This window comes from Delphinapterus leucas, chromosome 20 (assembly GCF_059928025.1).
Source record: "Delphinapterus leucas isolate spDelLeu-1000000601 "Yukka" chromosome 20, BTC_Dleu_Yukka2, whole genome shotgun sequence".
In the NCBI taxonomy this organism is placed as follows: Eukaryota; Metazoa; Chordata; class Mammalia; order Artiodactyla; family Monodontidae; genus Delphinapterus; species Delphinapterus leucas.
This window is the reverse complement of record NC_143148.1, coordinates 47,173,994-47,197,064: the sequence shown is the minus strand read 5'-3', so window position 1 is coordinate 47,197,064 and position 23,071 is coordinate 47,173,994. Positions and strand designations below refer to the sequence as shown.

General features: G+C 42.0%; 1 protein-coding gene across 1 annotated transcript in view; it reads right to left on the bottom strand.

The window, feature by feature from the left end:
- Positions 1-23,071, bottom strand: part of HYDIN (HYDIN axonemal central pair apparatus protein) — a 431,283-nt gene that overhangs the window by 122,669 nt on the left and 285,543 nt on the right. The window contains exons 25-30 of the mRNA XM_089902455.1: positions 15,740-15,877; positions 14,998-15,079; positions 13,257-13,376; positions 12,804-13,013; positions 10,451-10,588; positions 1,175-1,352 (exon numbers count right to left, since the gene is read on the bottom strand). Coding sequence (XP_089758581.1) covers positions 1,175-1,352; positions 10,451-10,588; positions 12,804-13,013; positions 13,257-13,376; positions 14,998-15,079; positions 15,740-15,877 — 866 coding nt within the window. The remainder of the gene's footprint in view (positions 1-1,174; positions 1,353-10,450; positions 10,589-12,803; positions 13,014-13,256; positions 13,377-14,997; positions 15,080-15,739; positions 15,878-23,071) is intronic.

Genomic DNA, 23,071 nt, shown 5'->3' with positions numbered 1-23,071 from the left:
TCACCAGTAAGCCAGTGCAAATTCAAATGCTTGAGGGGCAAGGTAAGCAAAGTAATTAAAGTGCCTTCTATGAAACCATAGGAAGTGCTGGGACTGTGGTGAACTGGAGTACAGAAGACCCAACTAGTATTCAGGTTTAAATTATTTTAAAGCCCTGTATTGGGCAAACATGTCTACTGCCATCATGAGGCCAGCTGGGCACCCAGTTTTCAACCGTGTGGCAAAGGCTTTTCTTCTTGACAATTATACGTAGAGCTGGACTAACCTCCGGCTGGCTGGAACTCTAGATACTAGAGTGTAACATGGTCTTAGATTTATTAATATTTGTGTTCATATTATCAGGGAACGGACAATTAGGATTTAATGCATGACCATCAACAGGTGAGTTAGTGACTTTGGGGAGTGGGGTAGGAAGAAAGGCTGAGGTGGGAGGGCTTAGTCTGAAGCTGCTTAGGGAATGTAGATTTCAAAGAGCTTGAAGAGGGTTCATGAAGAAGAGTGAGAAGTTTCTCTTGACTCTTCATCCTGTAGTCCATGTCAGGAAGAAAGAGCCAGAGTCAGTCTGTGGCTAAAAGAGCTGCTGGGTTGAGCTTCAGGATCTGCCAAGACAGAAATACTCTGATACAGAGGGATGGCTCTGGGTGCCAGATGTTACCCAGAAAAGCCTTGGCTAAGGATGTGGGCAGACAATTGATAAGTCTAAATTAGCCTCCAAACTGTACTGCCAGCATAAGGGGTTGGAACCTTAGCTGCCTTTCTGTACAGTTTATATTGATATTTTGAGAACTGTATTCCTTGCAGTACAGTCAGCCTTTGCCTTCTCAATGGCCATCTGTGAGTGACAACTCAGTGAGAGAGTGCAGCTGGAAGGAACATGCGATGGAGGAAAAGGCTTTTGGAAGTACAATGTCCTGATCCCTCTTTAAGTAATTTAATGATGGCAAAATTGGCCAGGGGTCTTAATTTGGAACTACCATGGACCCTATCTTGTCTTGCTCATCTCAGGTCACCAAGTCAATTTCAACTCTTGACGTTTTTTGCAATTCAGGAATAACACAAAAGGGAACCTGCGACGACTGCCAAACAAATAATGCGAGTTGCCATCAACCTTATAATAAGCAGCTAAAACACATCTTGTCATCCAGTGGGGAAATACTATAGAGGGCAGAAGTACCTTTGAGGTTCCTGGGGAGATCGACGCAGATTCGGGGAAAGATTCCCTCTCCACTCAGAGTAATATTTTCTGGGTCCAAGTGGGCAATCTGTATCTGGAAGCGCCTTTGAAAGATCTCAGGTACTCCAGGCAAGTAGTAAACCTTCAACACCTGCTCTTTATGGGAACCGATAAAACCCTATACAGCAGAAAGATGGGAGAGAATTTTAAGATTTACGTAAAATTTACGTAAAATTTATGTAAAATTTACAATGGACTCTTGCTTCTGGCAGTTTGATGGACTAGATAATCCCAAGGGCCTAGTGTGCTATATTGTCCACTCACATTCCTCCTCCAAGATTCATTCCTATGAAGGTACGAGAAAATGACAAACAATAGAAAAATAGCAGCATACGTGGGCACGCATTTCATAAAAGAGGAAACAGAATGGCAAACAAACAGTAAAGCTGCTTATCCTTATAAGTAATCAGGGAAATGCAAATTAAGATCATAATGAAAAAAATTTTAAACCATAAGATTGGCAAAGTTTGCCAAATTTGGTATGACTACGCATCAAAAGAAACTCACATTTCAGCACATCTGGTGGGAGTGTCAATGGGAAAAATCACTGTGAAAACTGCTTTAGTGGAGACAGCTTCAAAATGGTGGAGGAGTAAGACGTGGAGATCACCTTCCGTCCCAAAAATACATTAAAAATACATCTACGTGAGGACCAGCTCCTACAGAACACCTAGTGAACGCTGGCAGAGGACCTCAGACTTCCCAAAGGCTAAAAACTCCCCACGTACCTGGGTAGGGCAAAAGAAAAAAGAAAAACAGAGACAAAAGAATAGGGACGGGACCTGCACCTCTGGGAGGGAGCTGTGAAGGAGAAGAAGTTTCCACACACTAGGAAGCCCCTTCACTGGTGGAGATGGTGGGTGGGCAGGGAGAAGCTTTGGAGCCATGGAGGAGAGCGCAGGTGCAGAGGGCAAAGCAGAGAAATTCCCGCACAGAGGATCACTGCCGACCAGCACTCACCAGCCTGAGAGGCTTGTCTGCTCACCCGCCAGGGCAGGCGGGGGCTGGGAGCTGAGGCTCGGGCTTTGGAGTGTAGACCCCAGGGAGAGGACTGGGCTTGGCTGCCTGAACACAGCCTGAAGGGGGCTAGTGCACCACAGCTAGGCAGGAGGGAGTCTGGGAAAAACTCTGGACCTGCCTAAGAGGCAAGAGGCCATTGTTTTGGGGTGCGCAAGGAGAGGGGATTCAGAGCACCGCCTAAATGAACTCCAGAGATGGGCATGAGCTGCGGCTATCAGCACGGACCCCAGAGACGGGCATGAGATGCTAAGGCTGCTGCTGCAGCCCCCAAGAAGCCTGTTGCAAGCACAGGTCACTATCCACACCTCCCCTCCCGGGAGCCTGTGCAGCCTGCCACTGCCAGGGTCCCGTGATCCAGGGACAACTTGACCAGGAGAACACACATCGTGCCTCAGGCTGGTGCAACGTCACGCCGGCCTCTGCCGCTGCAGGCTCACCCCGCATTCTGTACCCCTCCCTCCCCTGGTCTGAGTGAGCCAAAGCCCCCTAATCCGCTGCTCCTTTAACCCCCTCCTGTCTGGGTGAAGAACAGACGCCCTCCAGCAACCTACATGCAGAGGCGGGGCCGAATCCAAAGCTGAACTCCAGGAGCTGTGCGAACAAAGAAGAGAAAGGGAAAACTCTCCCAGCAGCCTCAGGAGCAGAGGATTAAATCTCCACAATCAACTTGATGTACCCTGCATTTGTGGAATACCTGAGTAGGCAATGAATCATCCCAAAATTGAGGCGGTGGACTTTGGGAGCAACTGTAGACTTGGGGTTTGCTTTCTGCATCTAAGTTGTTTTCGGTTTTATGTTTATCTTAGTTTAGTATTTAGAGCTTATTATCATTGGTAGATTTGTTTATTGATTTGGTTGCTCTCTTCCTTTATTTTTTTTAATATATATATTTTTCCTTTTTCTCCTTATGTGAGTATGTATGTGTATGCTTCTTTGTGTGATTTTGTCTGTATAGCTTTGATTTTACCATTTGTCCTAGGGTTCTGTCTGTCCGTTTTTTTTTGTTGTTGTTGTTTTTTAGTATAGTTTTTAGCACTTGTTATCATTGGTGGATTTGTTTTTTGGTTTGGTTGCTCTCTTCTTTCTTTCTTTCTTTTGTTACTTTTAAAAAAATAATATATTTTTATTTTAATAACTTTATTTTATTTTTCTTCCTTCCTTCCTTCCTCCCTCCCTCCCTCCCTCCCTCCCTCTCTCTCCCTCTCTCTCTCTCTCTCTCTCTCTCTTTCTTTTTTTTCCTCCCTTTTCTTCTGAGCCGTGTGGCTGACAGGGTCTTGGTCCTCTGCCCGGGTGCCAGGCCTGAGCCTCTGAGGTAGGAGAGCCAAGTTCAGGACACTGGTCCACCAGAGAGCTCCTGGCCCCAAATAATATCAAACGGCAAAAGCTCTCTCAGAGATCTCCATCTCAATGCTAAGACCCAGCTCCACTCAATGACCAGCAAGCTACAGTGCTGGACACCCTGTGCCAAACAACTAGAAAGACAGGAACACAAGTCCACCCATTAGCAGAGAGGCTGCCTAAAATCATAATAAGGGCACAGACACCACAAAACAAACCACTGGATGTGGTCCTGCCCACCAGAAAGACAAGATCCATCCTCACCCACCAGAACACAGAGACCAGTCCCCTCCACCAGGAAGCCTACAAAACCCACTGAACCACCCTTACCCACTGGTGGCAGACACCTAAAACAATGAGAACTATGAACCTGCAGCCTATGAAAAGAAGACCCCAAACACAGTAAGTTAAGCAAAATGAGAAGACAGAGAAACACACAGCAGGTGAAGGAGCAAGGTAAAAACCCACCAGACCAAACAAATGAAGAGGAAATAGCCAGTCTACCTGAAAAAGAATTTTGTAATGATAGTAATGATAGAGTAATGATATCTAATGATAGAGTAATGATATCATTACAGAGTAATGATAGTAAAGATGATACAAAATCTTGGAAATAGAATAGAGAAAATACGAGAAACGTTTAACAAGGACCTAGAAGAATTAAAGAGCAAACAAACAATGATGAACAACACAATAAATGAAACTAAAAATTCCCTAGAAGGAATCAATAGCAGAATAACTGAGGCAGAAGAACAGATAGGCGACCTGGAAGATAAAATAGTGGAAATAACTACCACAGATCAGAAAAAAGAGAAAAGAATGAAAAGAATTGAGGACAGTCTCAGAGACCTCTGGGACAACATTAAATGCACCAACATTCGAATTATAGGGGTCGCAGAAGAAGAAGAGAAAAAGAAAGGGAGTGAGAAAATACTTGAAGAGATTAGAGTTGAAAACTTCCCTAATATGGGAAAGTAACTAGTCAATCAAGTCCAAGAAGCACAGAGAGTCCCATACAGGATAAATCCAAGGAGGAACACACCAAGAAACATGTTAATCAAACTACCAAAAATTAAATACAAAGAAAAAATGTTAAAAGCAGCAAGGGAAAAGCAACAAATAACATACAAGGGAATCCCCATAAGGTTAACGACTGATCTTTCAGCAGAAACTCTGTGCGCCAGAAGGGAGTGGCAGGACATATTTAAAGTGATGAAAGGGAAAAACCTACAACCAAGATCACTCTACCCAGCAAGGATCTCATTCAGATTCAACGGAGAACTTAAAACCTTTACAGATAAGCAAAAGCTAAGAGAATTCAGCACCACCAAACCAGGTTTACAACAAATGCTAAAGGACTTTCTCTAGGCAGGAAACACAAGAGAAGGAAAAGACCTACAATAACAAACTCAAAACAATTAAGAAAATGGTAATAGGAACATACATATCGATAACTACCTTAAATGTAAATGGATTAAATGCTCCAACCAAAAGACACAGACTGGCTGAATGGATACAGAAACAAGACCCGTACATATGCTGTCTAGAAGAGACCCACTTCAGACCTAAGGACACATACAGACTGAAAGTGAGGGGATGGAAAAAGATATTCCATGCAAATGGAAATCAAAAGAAAGCTGGAGTAGCAATTCTCATATCAGACAAACTAGACTTTAAAATAAATACTATTACAAGAGACAAAGAAGGACACTACAGAATGATCAAGGGATCAATCCAAGAAGATATAACAATTGTAAATATTTATGCACCCAACATAGGAGCACCTCAATACATAAGGCAAATGCTAACAACCATAAAAGGGGAAACTGACAGTAACATAATCATAGTAGGGGACTTTAACACCCCTTTCAACAATGGACAGATCATCCAACTTGAAAACAAATAAGGAAACACAAGTTTTAAATGATACATTAAACAAGATGGACTTAAGATATTTATAGGGATAAATTGGGAGACTGGGATTGACATATACATACTACTATACATAAAACAGATAACTAATACAGACCTATTGCATAGCACAGGGAACTCTACTCAGTACTCTGTAATGGCCTATACGGGAAAAGAATCTAAAAAAGAGTGGATATATGTATATGTATAACAGAATCACTTTGCTGTACACCTGAAACTAACACAACATTGTAAATCAACTATACCCCAATAAAAATTTTTTTTTAAATTCCAAAAAGGAGCCAACAACAAAAAAAAAAACTAGGGAAAAATGCTAGTATAGGTTCAAGCTATTTAGAAGTGTTTTAAGAGTCATTTTTGAAGGGGCCTCATAATTTTGAACATATTTTATTGTTTTTTGATGTTACAAGTAATATATATTCTTTGAAGAAAAATTAGAGCATGAAGACAAGAAAAAATTTAATGAAGATCACTAGTGCTTACTACTGACACATAAATAATGATTAACACTGATTGGTGGATATCAATCCATATTTATTTAAATACACATACACACCCACACACACCATGGGGGTCCATGAGCCCACTAGTGTTAATAAACTTATCTCCAACCCTCAAAGTGCCTGTGACAGTTAAAAATCATTGCCATCATTTCTATGAGAAGCCATTGCCTCATTCTCTTGCTTCCCTTGGCCTCCACTCTCTCACTTCCTTACATGCTATCTGCTTCACTGAACAGAACTGAGCCTTGTCACCAAACTTCACAATGCACTCACTCACATGAAGCATTTTATGAAATTTTGCACATTTTATGGAATGTGTGAGTGTGTATGTGGGGAGTGTTATAAGGTGGAGTCAAATTGCAGTGTGCAGTGTTTCCCAGGATTCACCCTCCCACGCTCATTCTCTCTTCTCCTCACCCCTCTCTTGAGCAATCCACAAAATTCTCTTTCTTCCTGCACTCTGTGCCCTGGAGGGTAGTGGGGTGGGTCTCAGCTTTTATCTTGAGCAGTAACAATGTAGTTTTCCAATAACCAATAGTCCTCTCATGTTATTCTGGTGGAAATTTTTTCTCTATCTAGTTATATGTTCAAGCATTCATGTACACTGCAGGACTCTGTAAACATTTGTTTTCATTTTAAGAATCTGGCCTTATAGCAGGAAATCTGGTAAATATAGAAAAGAAAAAACATACAGAGAAAAAAAATCCCATTCGGAACCATAAAAACAACGTCCAGTTCAAAAGAACAGGGAAGTACAAAAAAGAGTTAACATAGCAGTCCTAAAACTGCTACTCTTAGAAAGGCCTGCTTGCAAAGTTGGTAAGAATGGCTCACTGTGCCTCAACTTTTTTGTGCAAACAACTATGGTTTATGCTGAACACCTGTTTTCTTTCTGGGAGACTGGAATTTTGGTATGCACCAGGCAGAGGGTGTCTGTGTGACTGGGCCCCACTGGCACTGAGTCTCCAGTGGGCTTCTGTGGTAGCTCTCATATTGTGTAGTCACAGCTCATTGCTGGGGGATTAGGAGCATCTTGCGTGACTCCACTGGGAGAGAATTCTTGGATGCCTGCACCGGGTTTCTTCTGAACTTTGCTCCATGTGCTTTTTCCCTTTGCTGATTTTACTTGTATTCTTTGGCTGGAATAAATCATAGTCACCAGTACAACTTATTGGTGAGTCCCCCTAGAGAATCGTTAAACCTGGGGGATGGTCCTGGGGACCCATGACACAGGGATGATTCTGAGGAATAAGAGCAAATATATTCTATGAGTTCTTCTTATAAGAAAGAAGAAAAAATAAGATAATATCTAATCCATGGTATAAATGAGAGTCAAGAAGCCACCGTGTGTAAACAGCAGGAGCAGAGAGTCAGGGACAGGGAGTAACCCCAATCCAGGAAAAAGTATATGGGGATGAAAAATCCTCCTACTTCTGGTTCTGAAAATGCTGCTGACTGCACTGTTATAGCTCCCTCTCATGCTACAAGTGTAAGGATATTCTGTATAAGGCACAACAACAACAAAGGCAACAACAAAACTCTCTTTCAATATATAGTGAGCTTGAAAGAAAATAGATCCTCTGATGTGAAAAAGAAATAGATGGAACCTAGCCAGTGTGGTTAAGTTCAGAGCCTTTACTTGGTGACCACAGGTGACATCAGACCCAACTACAGTCCCTACCACCCAAGGACTGAAATAGAGGGATGCAGCCTGGACCCATGTGAGGTGGGCACACAGGGCAAATCCCTGCACGAGGCTGGAGCCATGAAGGGCGGCCACTCCTGTTATTTCTCTGCACTTCAGGGAAGACTCAAGGAAGCTTGTATCTCTCTGGGATCCTAGGTGGGGAAAATATGTATCCCATGGGATACAGAATGCTCAAGCCTGTATCATGCATGTGCATGGAGTCTTCACATACACTGACAGATCACTGTGGTTAATCCAGGTCAAAACATTAACTCAAGTAAAGCAACTATACTCCAATAAGAAAGAAAACAAACAAACAAAACATTAACTCAAAATCTGACCCCTTGGGGTACCTGGCAAAAACAACTGCAACACTATTGTAGCACCACCCTGCAATCCAGGGTGAATGAGGCTGTCACAGAGAAAACGGTCTCAGTGGAAGACGATCCCAAGTCAAAAATTACATATCATACAGGGAAGGCATTGATAATGAAAGAGAGTTAACAGTCACACAAATAGGAATAATGGCATCCCTAATAACTCAATTAGAATAATTTAAAAGAATCTACAAAATGATTAGTGATAAATGAAGAAATTAAAATCCCAGTGAAAGAGGTGAATAACAGGTGGAATTTTTGAAATGAAAAATATGATCACTGAAATTAGGAATGCAGAGTATAAACAGTAGATCATACTCAGTTGAAAAGAAAATTAGTTAACTGAAAGAGCTGAGGTAATTATCTTGAATGCAGTTTAGAGAGATAAAGAGTAAAGAGATACACATGTGACATATAGGTTTAGAAACATGGACAGAATGAGAAGGTCCAACATATGTCTAAAAGTTGCTTTAGCAGAAAAGACTGGAGAAAATAGGGGAGAGGCAATACTTGAAGATATAATAAATGAAAGACATATCCTCAGAGTGAAGGAGTGAACCCACAGCCAAAGAAAAAGATATACTTGTGATTACTATGAAATGTATAGAACTGAACCACAATAAAAACACAACATACCAAACCTTGTGAAAGATAGCTAATATGGTACTTCGAAAGACACAATATTAATACCAAACAAAGAGGAATTCAAAGTAAAAAGCATTAAAAGGGAAGAAAGTGGCAATTTAAAATAGATAAAATATACAGTGCAGGATGAACACTTAATAGTCATTAAATCTTGTGTGTTAAATAAGACAGAGATGAAAATGGATAAAACAAAAATTTATATATTTTTTATATACCATTTTTAGTCTTTTATATACCAAAACCCTTTACAAACCATTCTTAGTCTTAGAAAACTTTTTATATACCATTCTTAGTCTTAGAATAATTAAACAGAAAAAGGGATACGATTTGGATAATATAATTTAATAGAGGTTAATTTAATAAAGATTCATTCTATAGTCCAGACAACATTGTTTCCAAACATTCACTGGTATTAAAAAATCATTTTAGACCACTAAAATATATTAACAAACTAATGAAAGTAGGAATTCAGAGGGTCATTATTACCTGGCCATGATATGAAAAACTCAGCATTAACTTCACATTAACAAGAGTTTCAATAACAAAAAGAAAAAGCTGAGTCATTTGGAAATTTGAAAAAGAGAAAAATATACTTTAAAATTACACTTGTATATAAAACTACAATTCTAGACAACTCAGAAAATAATTAAAATTATAATGGTTGATATTAAAATGTATGAAATATGCAAAGTTAACTTCCTTTTTTCAATCTATCATTTTCCTTAAAATTATGAGATGGAGCTAAAGGTGTACTCAGGCAAATGTGTACTCACATTTTTTCATTATTAATTAAGAAAGAAAGAAAAGTAGGCATTCAACTTAGGAAGAACATAAACGTAAAATTCCAAAGAATATCTAAGATAAATTGGAAAAAGAAGAATTAAAAGGGAGTTGACTTAATAGACATTAAGATGTATTTTAAAGCTATGACACTTAAAATAGTATATTATGGATGTAGGTACTGGCAAACAGATCAATAAAGAACAGAGAAACTAGCAATAGACCCAAATATATGTGATAATTTAGGGGAAGAACAGACTCTATCATCCAAGATGACAGCACTTTTATCTTTGGATTGTTAGATGATGAACAATTATAATTTCATTCTTTATCCTTTTTCATATCTTTCAGTTTTTCTATAACAATTATGTATTATTTTCATGATGAGATGAACTCGACAAAAATTCCTTAAAACTGTTAGATTAACATAATATGTACAAGGAACCATCCCTTCCATTTGCTTCTAAAGCCAGTGCGGCTCAGTGCAGTCCACTGGTGTTTTCACTACTGCTAACAAAAAGCTGCTTTTATTTGCTGTAGTCAGAGTAGAGCAGGCCCTCGGCTTCCAGGAATTACAAGGGAAGTGTGAGGACATGAGTGGAAATAAACTATTCTTATAATCATGAAAACAAAATCCATGGGATTGCATATCTTGTTCACTGTTTAACCCCTGGTGCCTGAACAGTGCCTGGCTAATGGAGGACACACTAAATAGTTGTTTAATGAATGAAGGAAGGGCTTGGATATATTTATTTTTCTTGTCTCTGAGAGCTTGTTAGTTTTAATTAAAAAAAAAAAAAATCACACCCATAATCCTGGCAGTGAATGTTTAGCGTAATCTCAGCCCCTGGGGTGTGGCTTGCAGGTTTGGGTTTGGGCCCCTCCTACCATCATCAGGTGGCCGTCATGGGTTGGGGGGGGATGGGCTACTTACTGAGAGAGGCTGGATGAGTGGCACTCCGGGCAGAAGGTTGTCTGGTGAAGACTGGGGGTCAGTCAGAACGCTGAACTCAAAGCCAACTTTCCCAGTGTTCTTGAGTGTGATTTCACTCTCTGTGACATGGTCGAACAGCTCGAGAGGAGAAGAAGGAGAAGAGTGACTCCTCTGTCACTCACCCTCTGGGATGCTGCTGTCATCCTGACAAAGGCAGGGAGACGAGCATGCCTCACAGACACGGATTTCGTTTTCCATGAGGTAGATGCTGGCCAATCCACATTTCAGTATCACAACCAGGTGCCTACTGGGCGGGAGGAGCACTAGACCCTGGAGACTGGCTCTGTCTTAGGTCTTCTAACAACAAATTTAGTCTAGTACGGCTGTGGGGTGAGCATTTCACCTTCCTGAACCTCTGTTTCTTCACCACAAAGAATTCATATTAGAGGATCTTAAAGTAAGCTTTTTTATATTACAAAGATTTGCTTTTTTAGATAAGATTTGAGTTCAGAATTTTCTAGAATGAATTTTTCTATTTTTATGGAGAGACAGGGGAGTAATAGGCCAGCCATATCCTTTTTCCTGAGATTTTGCTAACATAATTCAGAGGGTCCAATAACCACAAACTGAAGCCACTTCGGGGGCTCTTAGGACAAACTAGGGGAAGAACTAGTTGCTACAAAGGAAGCACTCTGAGCTGAGCCAAAACCAATTGCCCAGAAGACCCTGGAGATAAGGAGTGAAAGAAAATTCCATTTGGTCAAAGTAACGCACAAGGTGTCAATAGGTGTTAGGTGAATTTGATTTTAGGCACAATCTTTAACCTGTAAACATATATGTACACACACAATTCAGTAATAATACTGAATAATAATAAAAAAATAATGCAGTGGCTATATAATGGGGGGTCTAATTCCCATTCATATTTGGTAGGAGATATGGTATCTGAGTACATAACACAAATTCTAATTGGGGAGAGAAGTTGTACAGACATGGAATTAACTGACAATTATTCCAAAGCAAGATTTAGAAAGTACATTATATTATGGCAAAGACTCTAAGTGCCAAGAGAATATAGTGTAAGAGGAAGATAACTGAGGGATGGAGTTGAGCTGGGTCTTACAGTATGTGTGACTTTGGAGCTGGCAGAGCTGAGGATGAGATAGATAATATAATAGGAAAAATGGAAGCAGAAAGGGCTGGGCTGCATTAGGGCCAGTGGGTAAACCAGCTTGGCCATAAATGAATGAGCAGTTTATAATGCGAAATTATGAGAAACAAAGTTTAATACGTAAGGAGCATCAGTTAATAGAGGGGCTTAGGATACCCTTACTCAGGTGGAGGAACCTGGCTCTGATCCACAGAGTGACTCATGATTGAAGGCCTTCTCTGACTCAGGCACAGTACTGACCAGACACTTTACTTAGGTAACCATAACCATCTGGTGAAATAGGAACTGCTACCCCATTCCCGTTTTAGAGATGAGGGATACTGAGACTTGGAGAGGTTAGGTGATGTGCCCAAGGTCATATAGTCAGTAGGGAGTAAAAGTAGGATAACATCCCAGTTCTTCTGACTATACAAAACAATACTCTTTTCTCTATGCAATCATTTTTGCTCTTTTCCCAAGGTAATTTTGGGAAAATCTACCTGGCAATGATATTTAGATCAGTTTTTGATAGAAGCCAGAAATGCACTGTAATCCCTTGCTTCCATGTGTCCGTGGACCAGCAGCATCAACATCACCTGGAAACTTGTCAGAAATGCAGACTCTCAGGCTCCACCCTGGACCTACTGAATCAGAATCTGCACTTGAACAAGATTCCCAGGTGATTCGTATGCACATCACAGCTTGAGAAGAACTGCTGTAATAATTTAGGCATGGCTTGAGATCCTGCAGTGTGATAATCGCAGTGGTGATGGGAAGGGAAAACCAACTCAGAGGAATTATGCTTGATGAATTAGCAAACCCCGGGCCTGTAAGGATGTGGGGAGCTGAAGGACAGAATGCAGTGGAAAATTCCTTGGAGTTCGTAAACTCAAGGGACTGAGAAGGGAGTAGTCCTATTGAAAGAAACAAAGAGGGTGGAATGGGCTTTTGGACTGAGAATAAAGATGCAAATTTTAGTGTCTAACATGCAGAATTTGAGGAGACAACGAGAAAAGCAAGTGAAAATGTCTGGCAAATGGTTGGCAGTGGGGGGATGATCAGGCTTAGGAAGCAGCTTAGGGGTCAAGGATGGGGTGATGGTGAGACTATGCTGACTGGGGTTCCAGGAGAGATGAGAGCACAAAGACTATGACCGATGTTTAAGGCAAACCCAGAAAATCTCCTCCCGATGGCTGGCAATACCTGTAATCCACAGTTAATGTCCTTGGTGTCAAAGGAATAGTTGACCAGGGAGGCCTCTCCCCTTAGTATTATCTCATAGGTGGGCCCTCCTTCCACTTCACACAGAGCTTTAGCCTGTGCAATGATGTCACAGTGTCCATAGAAGGTGAAAGATATCTGGTGGCTACTGTGTGGCTGCAGCACTCCATAGAGAGGCAAAATATCAAACACCTGCAGAGAAAGTCATTCCATATGAGAATCTGCAAAGGGCAAGCTAAAGTTCAGCCAATTTACAGATTGATTCCTGACTTTACCTTGTTTGACTCCATGAAAGGTGACTAGCCTAGCACCCTGAAAATACATGATGATAAGGCAGTAACAGTGCTCGGGCAAATTTAAATTTCTAACTTGGGGCAGGGGCTCAGTAAGAAGGATTGTATCAGATGGCTCTAGGGCCCATGAGGTGTTACTTACTTCTTCTATCCCAATGGAAAACATTTCATCCCGTTCAAAGATCCATGGCGATTCCTGAAACTCCGCCTGGCTCTGGTTTGTGTCTATTCTTTCTGTTTCAGCAGAGTTCATTTTTAATCCCTGGGAATTAGAAGTATGAGGAAAAACTTGCAAACATTCATAATTTGTCATCAACGTGCTCCTCCCCCTAGCTGATAGAAAAATGAAGTATGTTGTATATATTTTTAAAATAGCACTTTTTTTTTTTCCTACGGAGATAATTGGGGAGGTGTCCAAGATGTATGTACAAGGATGTTTACTCCAGTGTTTTCTGTAATAGCAAAACTTTGGAAGTAAACTAAATACCTATCACTAGGGGATCACTTTAAATGAAGTGTGTGTGGTACTGCTATCCATGGAGGATGATGCAGTGTATATTTATAAACCAGGGATGATGTGCACAACATATTACTGAGTAAAAAAGCAGTTCCATTTATGTAATATTACACAGGCCTATGTATCACACCTGCAAGTGTGAGTGTGTATAAATTCACTCAGAGATCTGCATATGCAAATAGAGATATCTAGGAGGTTATTTGCTGAAATTTTTCTATGAATGGTGGGATTTTGAGAATTTTTGCTTTCATGTTTCTGTATTCTTGAATTTTCTATGACATCTTTCAAAATATATACAAAAGAAAAGAATTAACATTTAAAAGACAAGTGTTTTATATGCACACACATACTTATTCTAAAAAATGTGGAAAATACAGAAAGCTTCAAAGAAAGAAATACAAATCCATCATTAGATTATTCTGCAGATATATATGTGTGTGTGTATAGTGTGAGTATATATGTATATATATTTGTATTCTGATTTTTTCAGTTAACATTATAGCATGAATGATACCTTCCCATATGACTAAATATTCTTTACAAGCATCACTTAAAATACTTTAAAAAACAGAACATGTAGTATTTTTTACTTAATATATCAGAGATTGCTCCAAATCAGTAAAGAGAGAACTTTTTCATTTTCTAAAATGGATTTCATAGTACTGCCTTGTGCAGATGTAATTTAGTTTATTCGACCAGTCTCCTACTGGGGGAATTAAGTCGTTTCCAATTTTTCTTGCTTTTACCAACAAAGCTGCAGTGTACAAGGATAGTTACACGTCTTTATGTAAACGTAAAGGTGTATCTGGAGAATAATATTCTAGCAGAGGAATTGTGCATTTTAAATTTTGATACACCTGCCAGATTGCATGTCATAGAGGCTACACCAATTCATACTCCTACCTACGAAGTGTGAAAATGCTTGCTTTCCCCGACTCTGCCAATATTGAGACAAACCTTATTTAAAAGATTGCATATTATCATGGACATACAGTAATTTTCCTAATTTTTTGCTATTTCTAAACTGTTTTAACACACACCTTTGTACATACATCTTTGTATTTCTGATGATTTCGTTAGGCCATCATTCTAGAAGGAGAATTTAAGAGTATGAATTTGTAAACTCTCTCAATCTACTCTTTGTTTTTACTATGGAAGACAGTTCTCCTCTTGTAGCCTCTATCTAGGGGCTGGGAAGAGCACAAGATCGCCAAGGTTAGAGGTAAATGGCTTTTCCATTACAAAGAAAATCTATTTGCTGAGGGGTCTGGGTTCTCACTGAGGTGTTGGTTCTGTGGGTGTTTGGTTGGGAAGGAACCCGGATAAAGATGTGCAGCCCACCCGCCCCAGGGAAAGGAAACCATACATCTGAGACCGCCATGATGGACACCTGTGCTTTTTCGGTCTCTCTTTCTTCAGATCCAACTTCTTCATCCACAAGGACAGTCCTGGGGAGTTTAATGAAAATGTGGAGAATCACTCATTTGGCAAGCATCACAACACAGTTTTCAGCTGCATGATGGCCCTGTCTTCCTCTCCCTTCTACGGCACCCCAAAGAATAAGTGGGGTTCTCATTCAAGGGACACGTTTCTCAAGGGTCAGCTGGTCAGTGCTCTGTTACTACCTGCCCCCAAACATGCAGTCTAGGGCATCAAACTCGTCCACTTTCCATAGGCCCCAACCCTTCTTTTCCTGGGCTATCAAGCCCTTGTCTGACTTACAGAAAGTTCTCAGAAGCTCTGGCAGTTCTTCAGATAACTTGGGTGTGTCCCCAAGGCCGGAACATTTTATTGTGAGAATATAACACATGGCCAATTGTCATATCCTTTTCTGCTTTCTACCCTTGACCTGACCCTGGCTTGGCAGATGGAGAGGGCAACGTGATCAGAAGGGCTCAGTCCCTCAGGACTCAGGAGGCTATGATCCCCTGAGAGCAGAGATGACTTTCAACTCTGTATCCCAGATGCCCCCTCCAGGGCCTAACACAGAGAAGGCACTCATTAAACTGCTGGATGAATACATGAAAGACGAGTTTGAGAATGTAAGTCAGTGTAGAGAAAAGAATGCTATTTAAAGAAATCCATTCTGGCTTTGCCTTTGCACTTACTTAACAAAATCACTCAGATCCATCTCAGGGGACTCTATTGCTGGGACTGCTGCCGAGCTGACAGATGCCGAGGTTACTGGGATGGATTCCACCTGGGACAGGGGGGCACTGTAGGGCTTCCTTGGCCACATCACAAACCTACAGAGGCATGGGGATGGAGGGAAAGAGTCACATCAGCTTTGCAAGTCAGTGCCGGGGTAGGCTCTTGGTTTCTAAGGCCAAACTCCAAATCCTAGACGAGGCAGGTTGAGAAGGGACTGCCCTACACCCTCTCTTGGATTTACCTTCTTCAAATCATAACTGAGGTTTCATTTTTTCCAAAAGGTTGCTGACCACCCCCTCCCAGTCTGGGTCCAGTGTCTTTCCTCTGAGAACCCACGGCCACCGGGTTTCCCCTCTCACACTTGTTTTTCCCCTTCCTGCTAGACTGTGAGCCCCCTGAGGACTTGTATCTAATACGCCATCTAACACAGTGCCTGGCCTGCAGGGGGCACTCAGAATGGCTAGGAAAGAATGAGTCACCAGGGCTCCTGCTCCCAGATAACCAGAAAGCAGGATGAGGATGCGAGGCACTCACTCTCGGGGCCTGTTAGTGAGGGCTCAGCCTTTGTGGGACCCTGCCTCCCATCATGCTTGCTGTGGGCGCCTGGACTGCTCCACCCTGGTCCTGGCCCTGCGTTTGCTTTGCTGCCACTCCAATTCTCAGAGCAGAGGGCCGAGGGGGAAATTGGTGACTGCACCAGCTGGTGCTGAAGCCCTTATGTCCAGGTTTCACTGAATTGACGTCATAAAGGCCAAAGTGGTGGGGTCGCCCCCATTCTTCCTGTTTCCCCAGGGTGCATGTGGCTTTTTTAGGGACTCCTCCCCTCCCCCATCTCAGGCCCCTTATATTAATTTCAACCCAATTTCACTTTGATATTCATTCTTGCCCCACATGCTCTCTAGTTTTTCTCAGAGGCTCAGCAGAAATGTTACCTATTATATATGTTACCTATTATATGAAGGTCCCACCACTCTCCCATCTTCCCATTTGAAGAACTTTTTCCTCCCTCTGAAGTTTCACAGCATTTCACGTGCACATCTTTTAGGATACTGTCCACTGTCTACCACGTACCTGAGTACCACTACCGGGCATTCAACTACCAACTTCATGATTTCTGCCCTGTTGAGTATCATTTAATACATCTATTTTATTGAGGTATAATTAACATACACTCATTTTAAACAGTTTGATGAGTTTTTGCAAATACATATATACCATTGTAACCACTACCATATTAATATACAGAACACTTAAAAAGTTTATCATCAGGCTTCCCTGATGGCACAGTGGTTAAGAGTCCGTCTGACAATGCAGGGGACATGGGTTCGAGCCCTTGTCCAGGAAGATACCACATGCCATGGAGCAACTAAGTCCGAGCGTGACAACTACTGAGCCTGCACTCTAGAGCTCGCGAGCCAAAACTACTGAGCCCACGTGCCACAACTACTGAAGCCCGGGCGCCTGGAGCCCGTGCTCCGTAACAAGAGAAGCCACTGTGATGAGAAGCCTGAGCACTGCAACGAAGAGTAGCCCCCACTCGCCACAACTAGAGAAAGCCTGCATGCAGCAACAAAGACCTAACGCAGCCAAAAATAAATAAATAAAATAAATAAATAAAAAACATTAAAAAAAAGAGAAATGTATTTGAAAAAAAATGTTTATCATCTTAAAAAGTTCCCTTGTAGCTGGAGGAATCAGACTCCCTGACTTCAGACTATACTACAAAGCTACAGTAATCAAGACAATATGATACTGGCAAAAAAACAGAGGCAAAGATCAATGGAACAGGATAGAGAGCCCAGAGATAAACCCATGCACCTATGGTCAACTAATCTATGACAAAGGAGGCAAGGATATACAATGGAGAAAAGACAGTCTCTTCAATAAATGGTGCTGGGAAAAGTGGACAACTACATGTAAAAGAATGAAATTAGAACACTCCCTAACACCATACACAAAAATAAACTCAAAATGGATTAGAGACATAAATGTTACACTGGCCACTATAAAACTCTTAGAGGAAAACATAGGAAGAACACTCTTTGACATAAATCACAGCAAAATCTTTTTTGATCCACCTCCTAGAGTAATGGAAATAAAAAAAAAATTAACAAATGGGACCTAATGAAACTTCAAAGCTTTTTGCACAGCAAAGGAAACCATACAGAAGACGAAAAGACAACCCTCAGAATGGGAGAAAATATTTGGAAATGAATCAACGGACAAAGGATTAATCTCCAAAATATATAAACAGCTCATGCAGCTCAATATTAAAAAAACAAACAACCCAATCCAAAAATGGGCAGAATAGACATTTCTCCAAAGAAGGCATACAGATGGCCAAGAGGCACATGAAAAGCTGCTCAACATCACTAATTGTTAGAGAAATGCAAATCAAAACTACAATGAGGTATCACCTCACACCAGTCAGAATGGGCATCACCAGAAAATCTACAAACAACAAATTCTGGAGAGGGTGTGGAGAAAAGGGAACCCTCTTGCACTGTTGGTGGGAATGTAAATTGATACAGCCACTATGGAGAACAGTATGGAGGTTCCTTAAAAAACTAAAAATAGAATTACCGTATAATCCAGCAATCCCACTACTGGGCATATACCCTGAGAAAACTATAATTCAAAAAGACATATGTACCCCAATGTTCATTGCAGCACTATTTACAATAGCCAGGTCATGGAAGCAACCTGAATGCCCATCGACAGACGAATGGATAAAGAAGATGTGGTACATAGATACAATGGAATATTACTCAGCCATAAAAAGGAACGAAATTGGGTCATTTGTAGAGACGCGGATGCATCTAGAGTCTGTCATACAGAGTGAAGTAAGTCAGAAAGAGAAAAACAAATATCGTATATTAATGCATATATGTGGAATCTAGAAAAATGGTACAGATGAACCGGTTTGCAGGGCAGAAATAGAGACACAGATGTAGAGAGCAAACGTATGGACACCAAGGGGCGAAAGCAGTGGGGGGTGGGGGTGGGGGTGTGATGAATTGGACTATTGGGATTGACATGTATACACTGATGTGTATAAAATTGATGACTAATAAGAACCTGCTGTATAAAAAATAAATTAAATTAAAAAAATAAAATAAACGCACACACACAAGTTCCCTTGTGCCCCTACCAGCCAATTCCTCCCCCTCCCCCACCCCTGGCTCCAGGCAAACACTCATCTGTTTTCCATCACTATAGATTAAGCTACGCCTACAGTTTCATATAAGTGGAATCCTAAATATGTACTCTTTTGTGTCTGACTTCTTTTGCTCAGTATTTTTGAGAATCATCTATATTGTAGCAAGGAGCAGTAGCCTCTTCTCTTTTTTTTTCTCTAACACTGAGCAGTATTCCAGAGTATGGATGATGACTAGCGTGTTTAACCATCTTCTTGTTGATGGACACCTTGGCTTTTTCCAGCTTTTAATAATATGAATAACGTTGCTAAGAACAATTGTGTAGAAGTCTTTGTGTGGACATATGTTTTCATTCCTCTTAGGTAAATTCTGAGGAAGGGAAATGCTGGATTGTATAGTATTTGTATAACATTATAGGAAACTGTCAGTTTTCCAAAGTGGCTTTACACCTATTTACACTACCACCCACAGTGATGAGAGCTCCGGTTGGTCCACATCCTCACCCACACTTGGTATTCAGTCTTTTAAATTATAACTATTCAAATGATTATGTAGTGATAGCACATGGTGGTGTTAATCAGTAGGCTTATTTTAAAGGAAAATTTTATATCATTACTGTAAATTAAAAACCAATTCTATCTACCATATTTAGGAAAATCAATATGATGGGAAAAATTAATGTTACTATTTTCTTGCCTGGTGAAGACTGCGCTGACTCCCGCTTGCTCTTTTTAAGAAGTGAGATCAGTTCAGCTTCCCCTTGGGGAATCACTGGGCTAGCACCATCTAAGAACTGTGAGCTCTTGGAGGGCAGGGTCCAAGGTATTCCCTCTTTACAGCTCACATAGGCCAGGGTCTTATACATAGGCCATGAGCTCAATATCTGAGCATCTGATTGAATGGATGGATGGATGGCTGAATGAGAACAGGTAAGCAGCATGCAGGGTAATTTGGCTATTCTGCACCTCCACCTCCACCCCATCCCCACCTGGGATGGCCTCAGAGAAGAGTAGAAAAGCTCTTTTCACCTTCTTGCACAAACTTCCATTTGGCTTCTTCCAGGTCAGGTGCCTCTAGTTCACATTATCTTAGGCTGAAATCACACCATTCTGGGCAGGGGACACAGGGGCTGGGTGCTGGGAAGCCCATTAAAGATTCCTGAACCTCATCCTTGGGTAAATTCTGATTTGGCAGGTCTCAAGTAGGGCCCAGGAGTTAGGTTTTTAACAGTCTTCCCAGGTAATTCTACTGTACAGCCAAATTTAGGACCCGCCATGGGTAGGAAGGGCCAGAGGACGGCTAAGGGCTGGAGCTGGTAATTAATCTGGGGCATTCACTCAGCCTTACCAGCTAGGGACAGAGAAGATCAGCAGAGGATGATTCGGAGCACTTATTAAATCACCCCAGGGCAGCAGAGACACCTGGGGAGACTCTGCCACATCACTGCCCCACATAACAGCTCTCTCATCCAACATTTGCACCCCCCTGGGAATGTTGTGCTGAATGAAAAAAAAAAAAAAGCAAATGGGGAATATCTGAAAAAGGAAAAACACGAAGCTGTAGAGTGTCTTCAGACCTGAGGAAAAACACCTCAGCTGACAACGACACCTGGACGATGGGGAAGCGAGAGGTCTTTTGGAAACAAAGGAGACCAGTAAAGCAGCCCAGCTGCTAATAGGCGGCAGACAGAGAAACCTTCACCATAATGAAGGCTTTAACTTATCAGTAAAATGGAAAACCTGCTCCAAAGAACTGAAATAGAATGTTGGTAGAGTTTTTTGGGTCAGGTTTTACTTTACTCTCAGGAACACATGATTATTTTCCTGCTATGCTAACCCAAACGGGATTAGATTCGGTTATTTTTAAAAGAATGCGTAGCAAACAAGGAAAATCAATACTGCTCCAGCTCCAGAGCTGCCCATATCAGAATCACAGGAGGAGCCGGCAAAGAAACCCTCCCTTAAGCTGTGACAGAACTGCGTGGATGTCAGACACACTGCCCATCAGCCACACTGGTTTGGGCTCCGCAGTTTCCCTCCCCATGGTTTATTTTCAATTCTTCGGTAAGGATCAATACAATCTTTTGTGTTACAAATTAAAAGAAGTCCACCACTCTTGTTTCCGGGTCTCCCTTCACTGGAAGCAGTGTTGCATCAAAATAAAACCCCAAAGAACAGGCTTGTGTTTCAGTTAATGTCGTGTGCTGTGTTTCAGACCACACTTGGAGATGGAACGGTGTATGTCGCACATCTGCTGAATTCTCTGCAGTGCAGCCAAGGTCTCAAAAAAAGGTGGGGGCAGCCTTGTAGTAAACACTTTTAATTCGTTGATTCATTGCACCTGGCTTCTGGGAGTATCCATACAGAGGGTGCAAATGGCCACTGGCTGCATAAAAAGGTCCTTCAGGTGTGTTTTGTTTGGCTCATATGTTGTTTAATATTTTTTTGAAATTACTGACAGCAGCAGATGCTGTTGGTGCACAGACTAGGTCCCCGTCACTAAGATGACACACCCATCCCCTAGGTGCTGTGGGTGTTGGCGGCACCTTTCTCTGGAGCACTGCCCTGGCTCAGCAGGAGCTGCCTCACCCACCCTGAGCTGCCTGGGAGCTGTTTTTCGCCCCCTACAGTCTGAGTAACTTGAGTCTCAGCTACTCCGTGTGTCCCACCAACTTCCACCTCAGCACGGGTGGCCAGTTGGAAGCATTCTGGGACATAATAAAGGGCTAAGGCAGGCTGTCTTCCATGTGTGTATGTCTGCAGTTCGCTCCTCCTGTTCATGTGGCAGAGCTGGAACGTGCTGATGGGGAAGGCGCTGAGCCAGTCCCATCTGTTTCATCTGTCATTTGCTTCCCGAAGTGGGAAGATCAGCAAGTGTAAGACCACAAATATGGAAAAGTGGCTGGAACTTTGTGTCTGTGCTCAGAGAGGCTCAAGAATTTGCCTACTTTTAACATGATTTAAAGTGATGATTATAATCTGCCCCCTTTAGAAGCGGGAACTGGGGGGCCTATCTAATCTGGAGGAAGCTTATGATGTGTAGAGTCAGAGGAAGGAGGGAGGGAAAGAGGTAGAGAGAGAGGGGTTTAAGGAAATTAGAGAAGCAGAGGCTAGACAGCTGAGAGGAAGAATGGCAATGTAAAAAACCACCTGGTAAGGTCTAACAGGTAAAGACGTGTGGTTTGCTTAACGTGGCACACAGATTAAACATTAAAGGCAATGGAAGTAGGAGGTGTAACTAGGAGAAAATATCTCGACAATGAAATCGGTCATACTGAATAGCACACATTCATAACCTTGAATTGCTGAAACTCAAACTGGACCTCTGAACCATGCTAAGACCACTGATAGGAGACCAGTGGCTGCTGTGGGTCATTTTCGCATTTTGATATCCAAATAGGGGGAGGCTGGGGAGCAGGAGGCTTGACCCTGAAGGGCCTTGTAAGCCTCACTAAGGAGTTGGCTTTATCCTCAGGAAAATGGAGTCTTCCTAGAGGTTTTAAATGGGGAAGGGAAATGATCTGAAAAGTTCACTTGGGCTGCAGAAGGGAGCATGGATTAGAAGGGGACAACCCTAGAATGACCAAAAATCTGAACCACGCTGTAAACAGCGATGGAAAGCATAACCTAATGGGATGTTCTGTTTTTTTATGATTTTTTAAAAAATAAAAATCAGGAAGCCCACATAGAAAACAGTGTTAGAAATCCAGAAAAAAGATAATGGCAGCCTTGGTCAAGGAGGTCAAAGGGGAGATGGAGTGGGAAGTTCCAGTGCATATTAGCAGGTGGAATGGCAGGACCACGGCCCTGGGGTGAGGAGCCCAGCCTGAGAGACCACAGCCCGAGGTCTATCCCTACCTACTGCCACCTCCCCAGCCTGTCCATGAGCAAGGCTGGGTGGCTGGCTAGCCAGCAGGGATGGAAATAAGAGAACAGTGGAGCAGAGAGTAGGGGCCACCACAATCACTCAGGCACCTATGCTCCCCCTACATTTGCTGTTTGTGCTCGTCAACCTCCCGTGCCCAATGCCAGGAGGAAGAGGTGTGCGAAAACAGTCAAAATAAAGTGGCAGGAGGAGGATGGGCACCTCTCCTGTCCCCGTGGCTGCTAGGCCCCTGTCCTGCCACGCCTG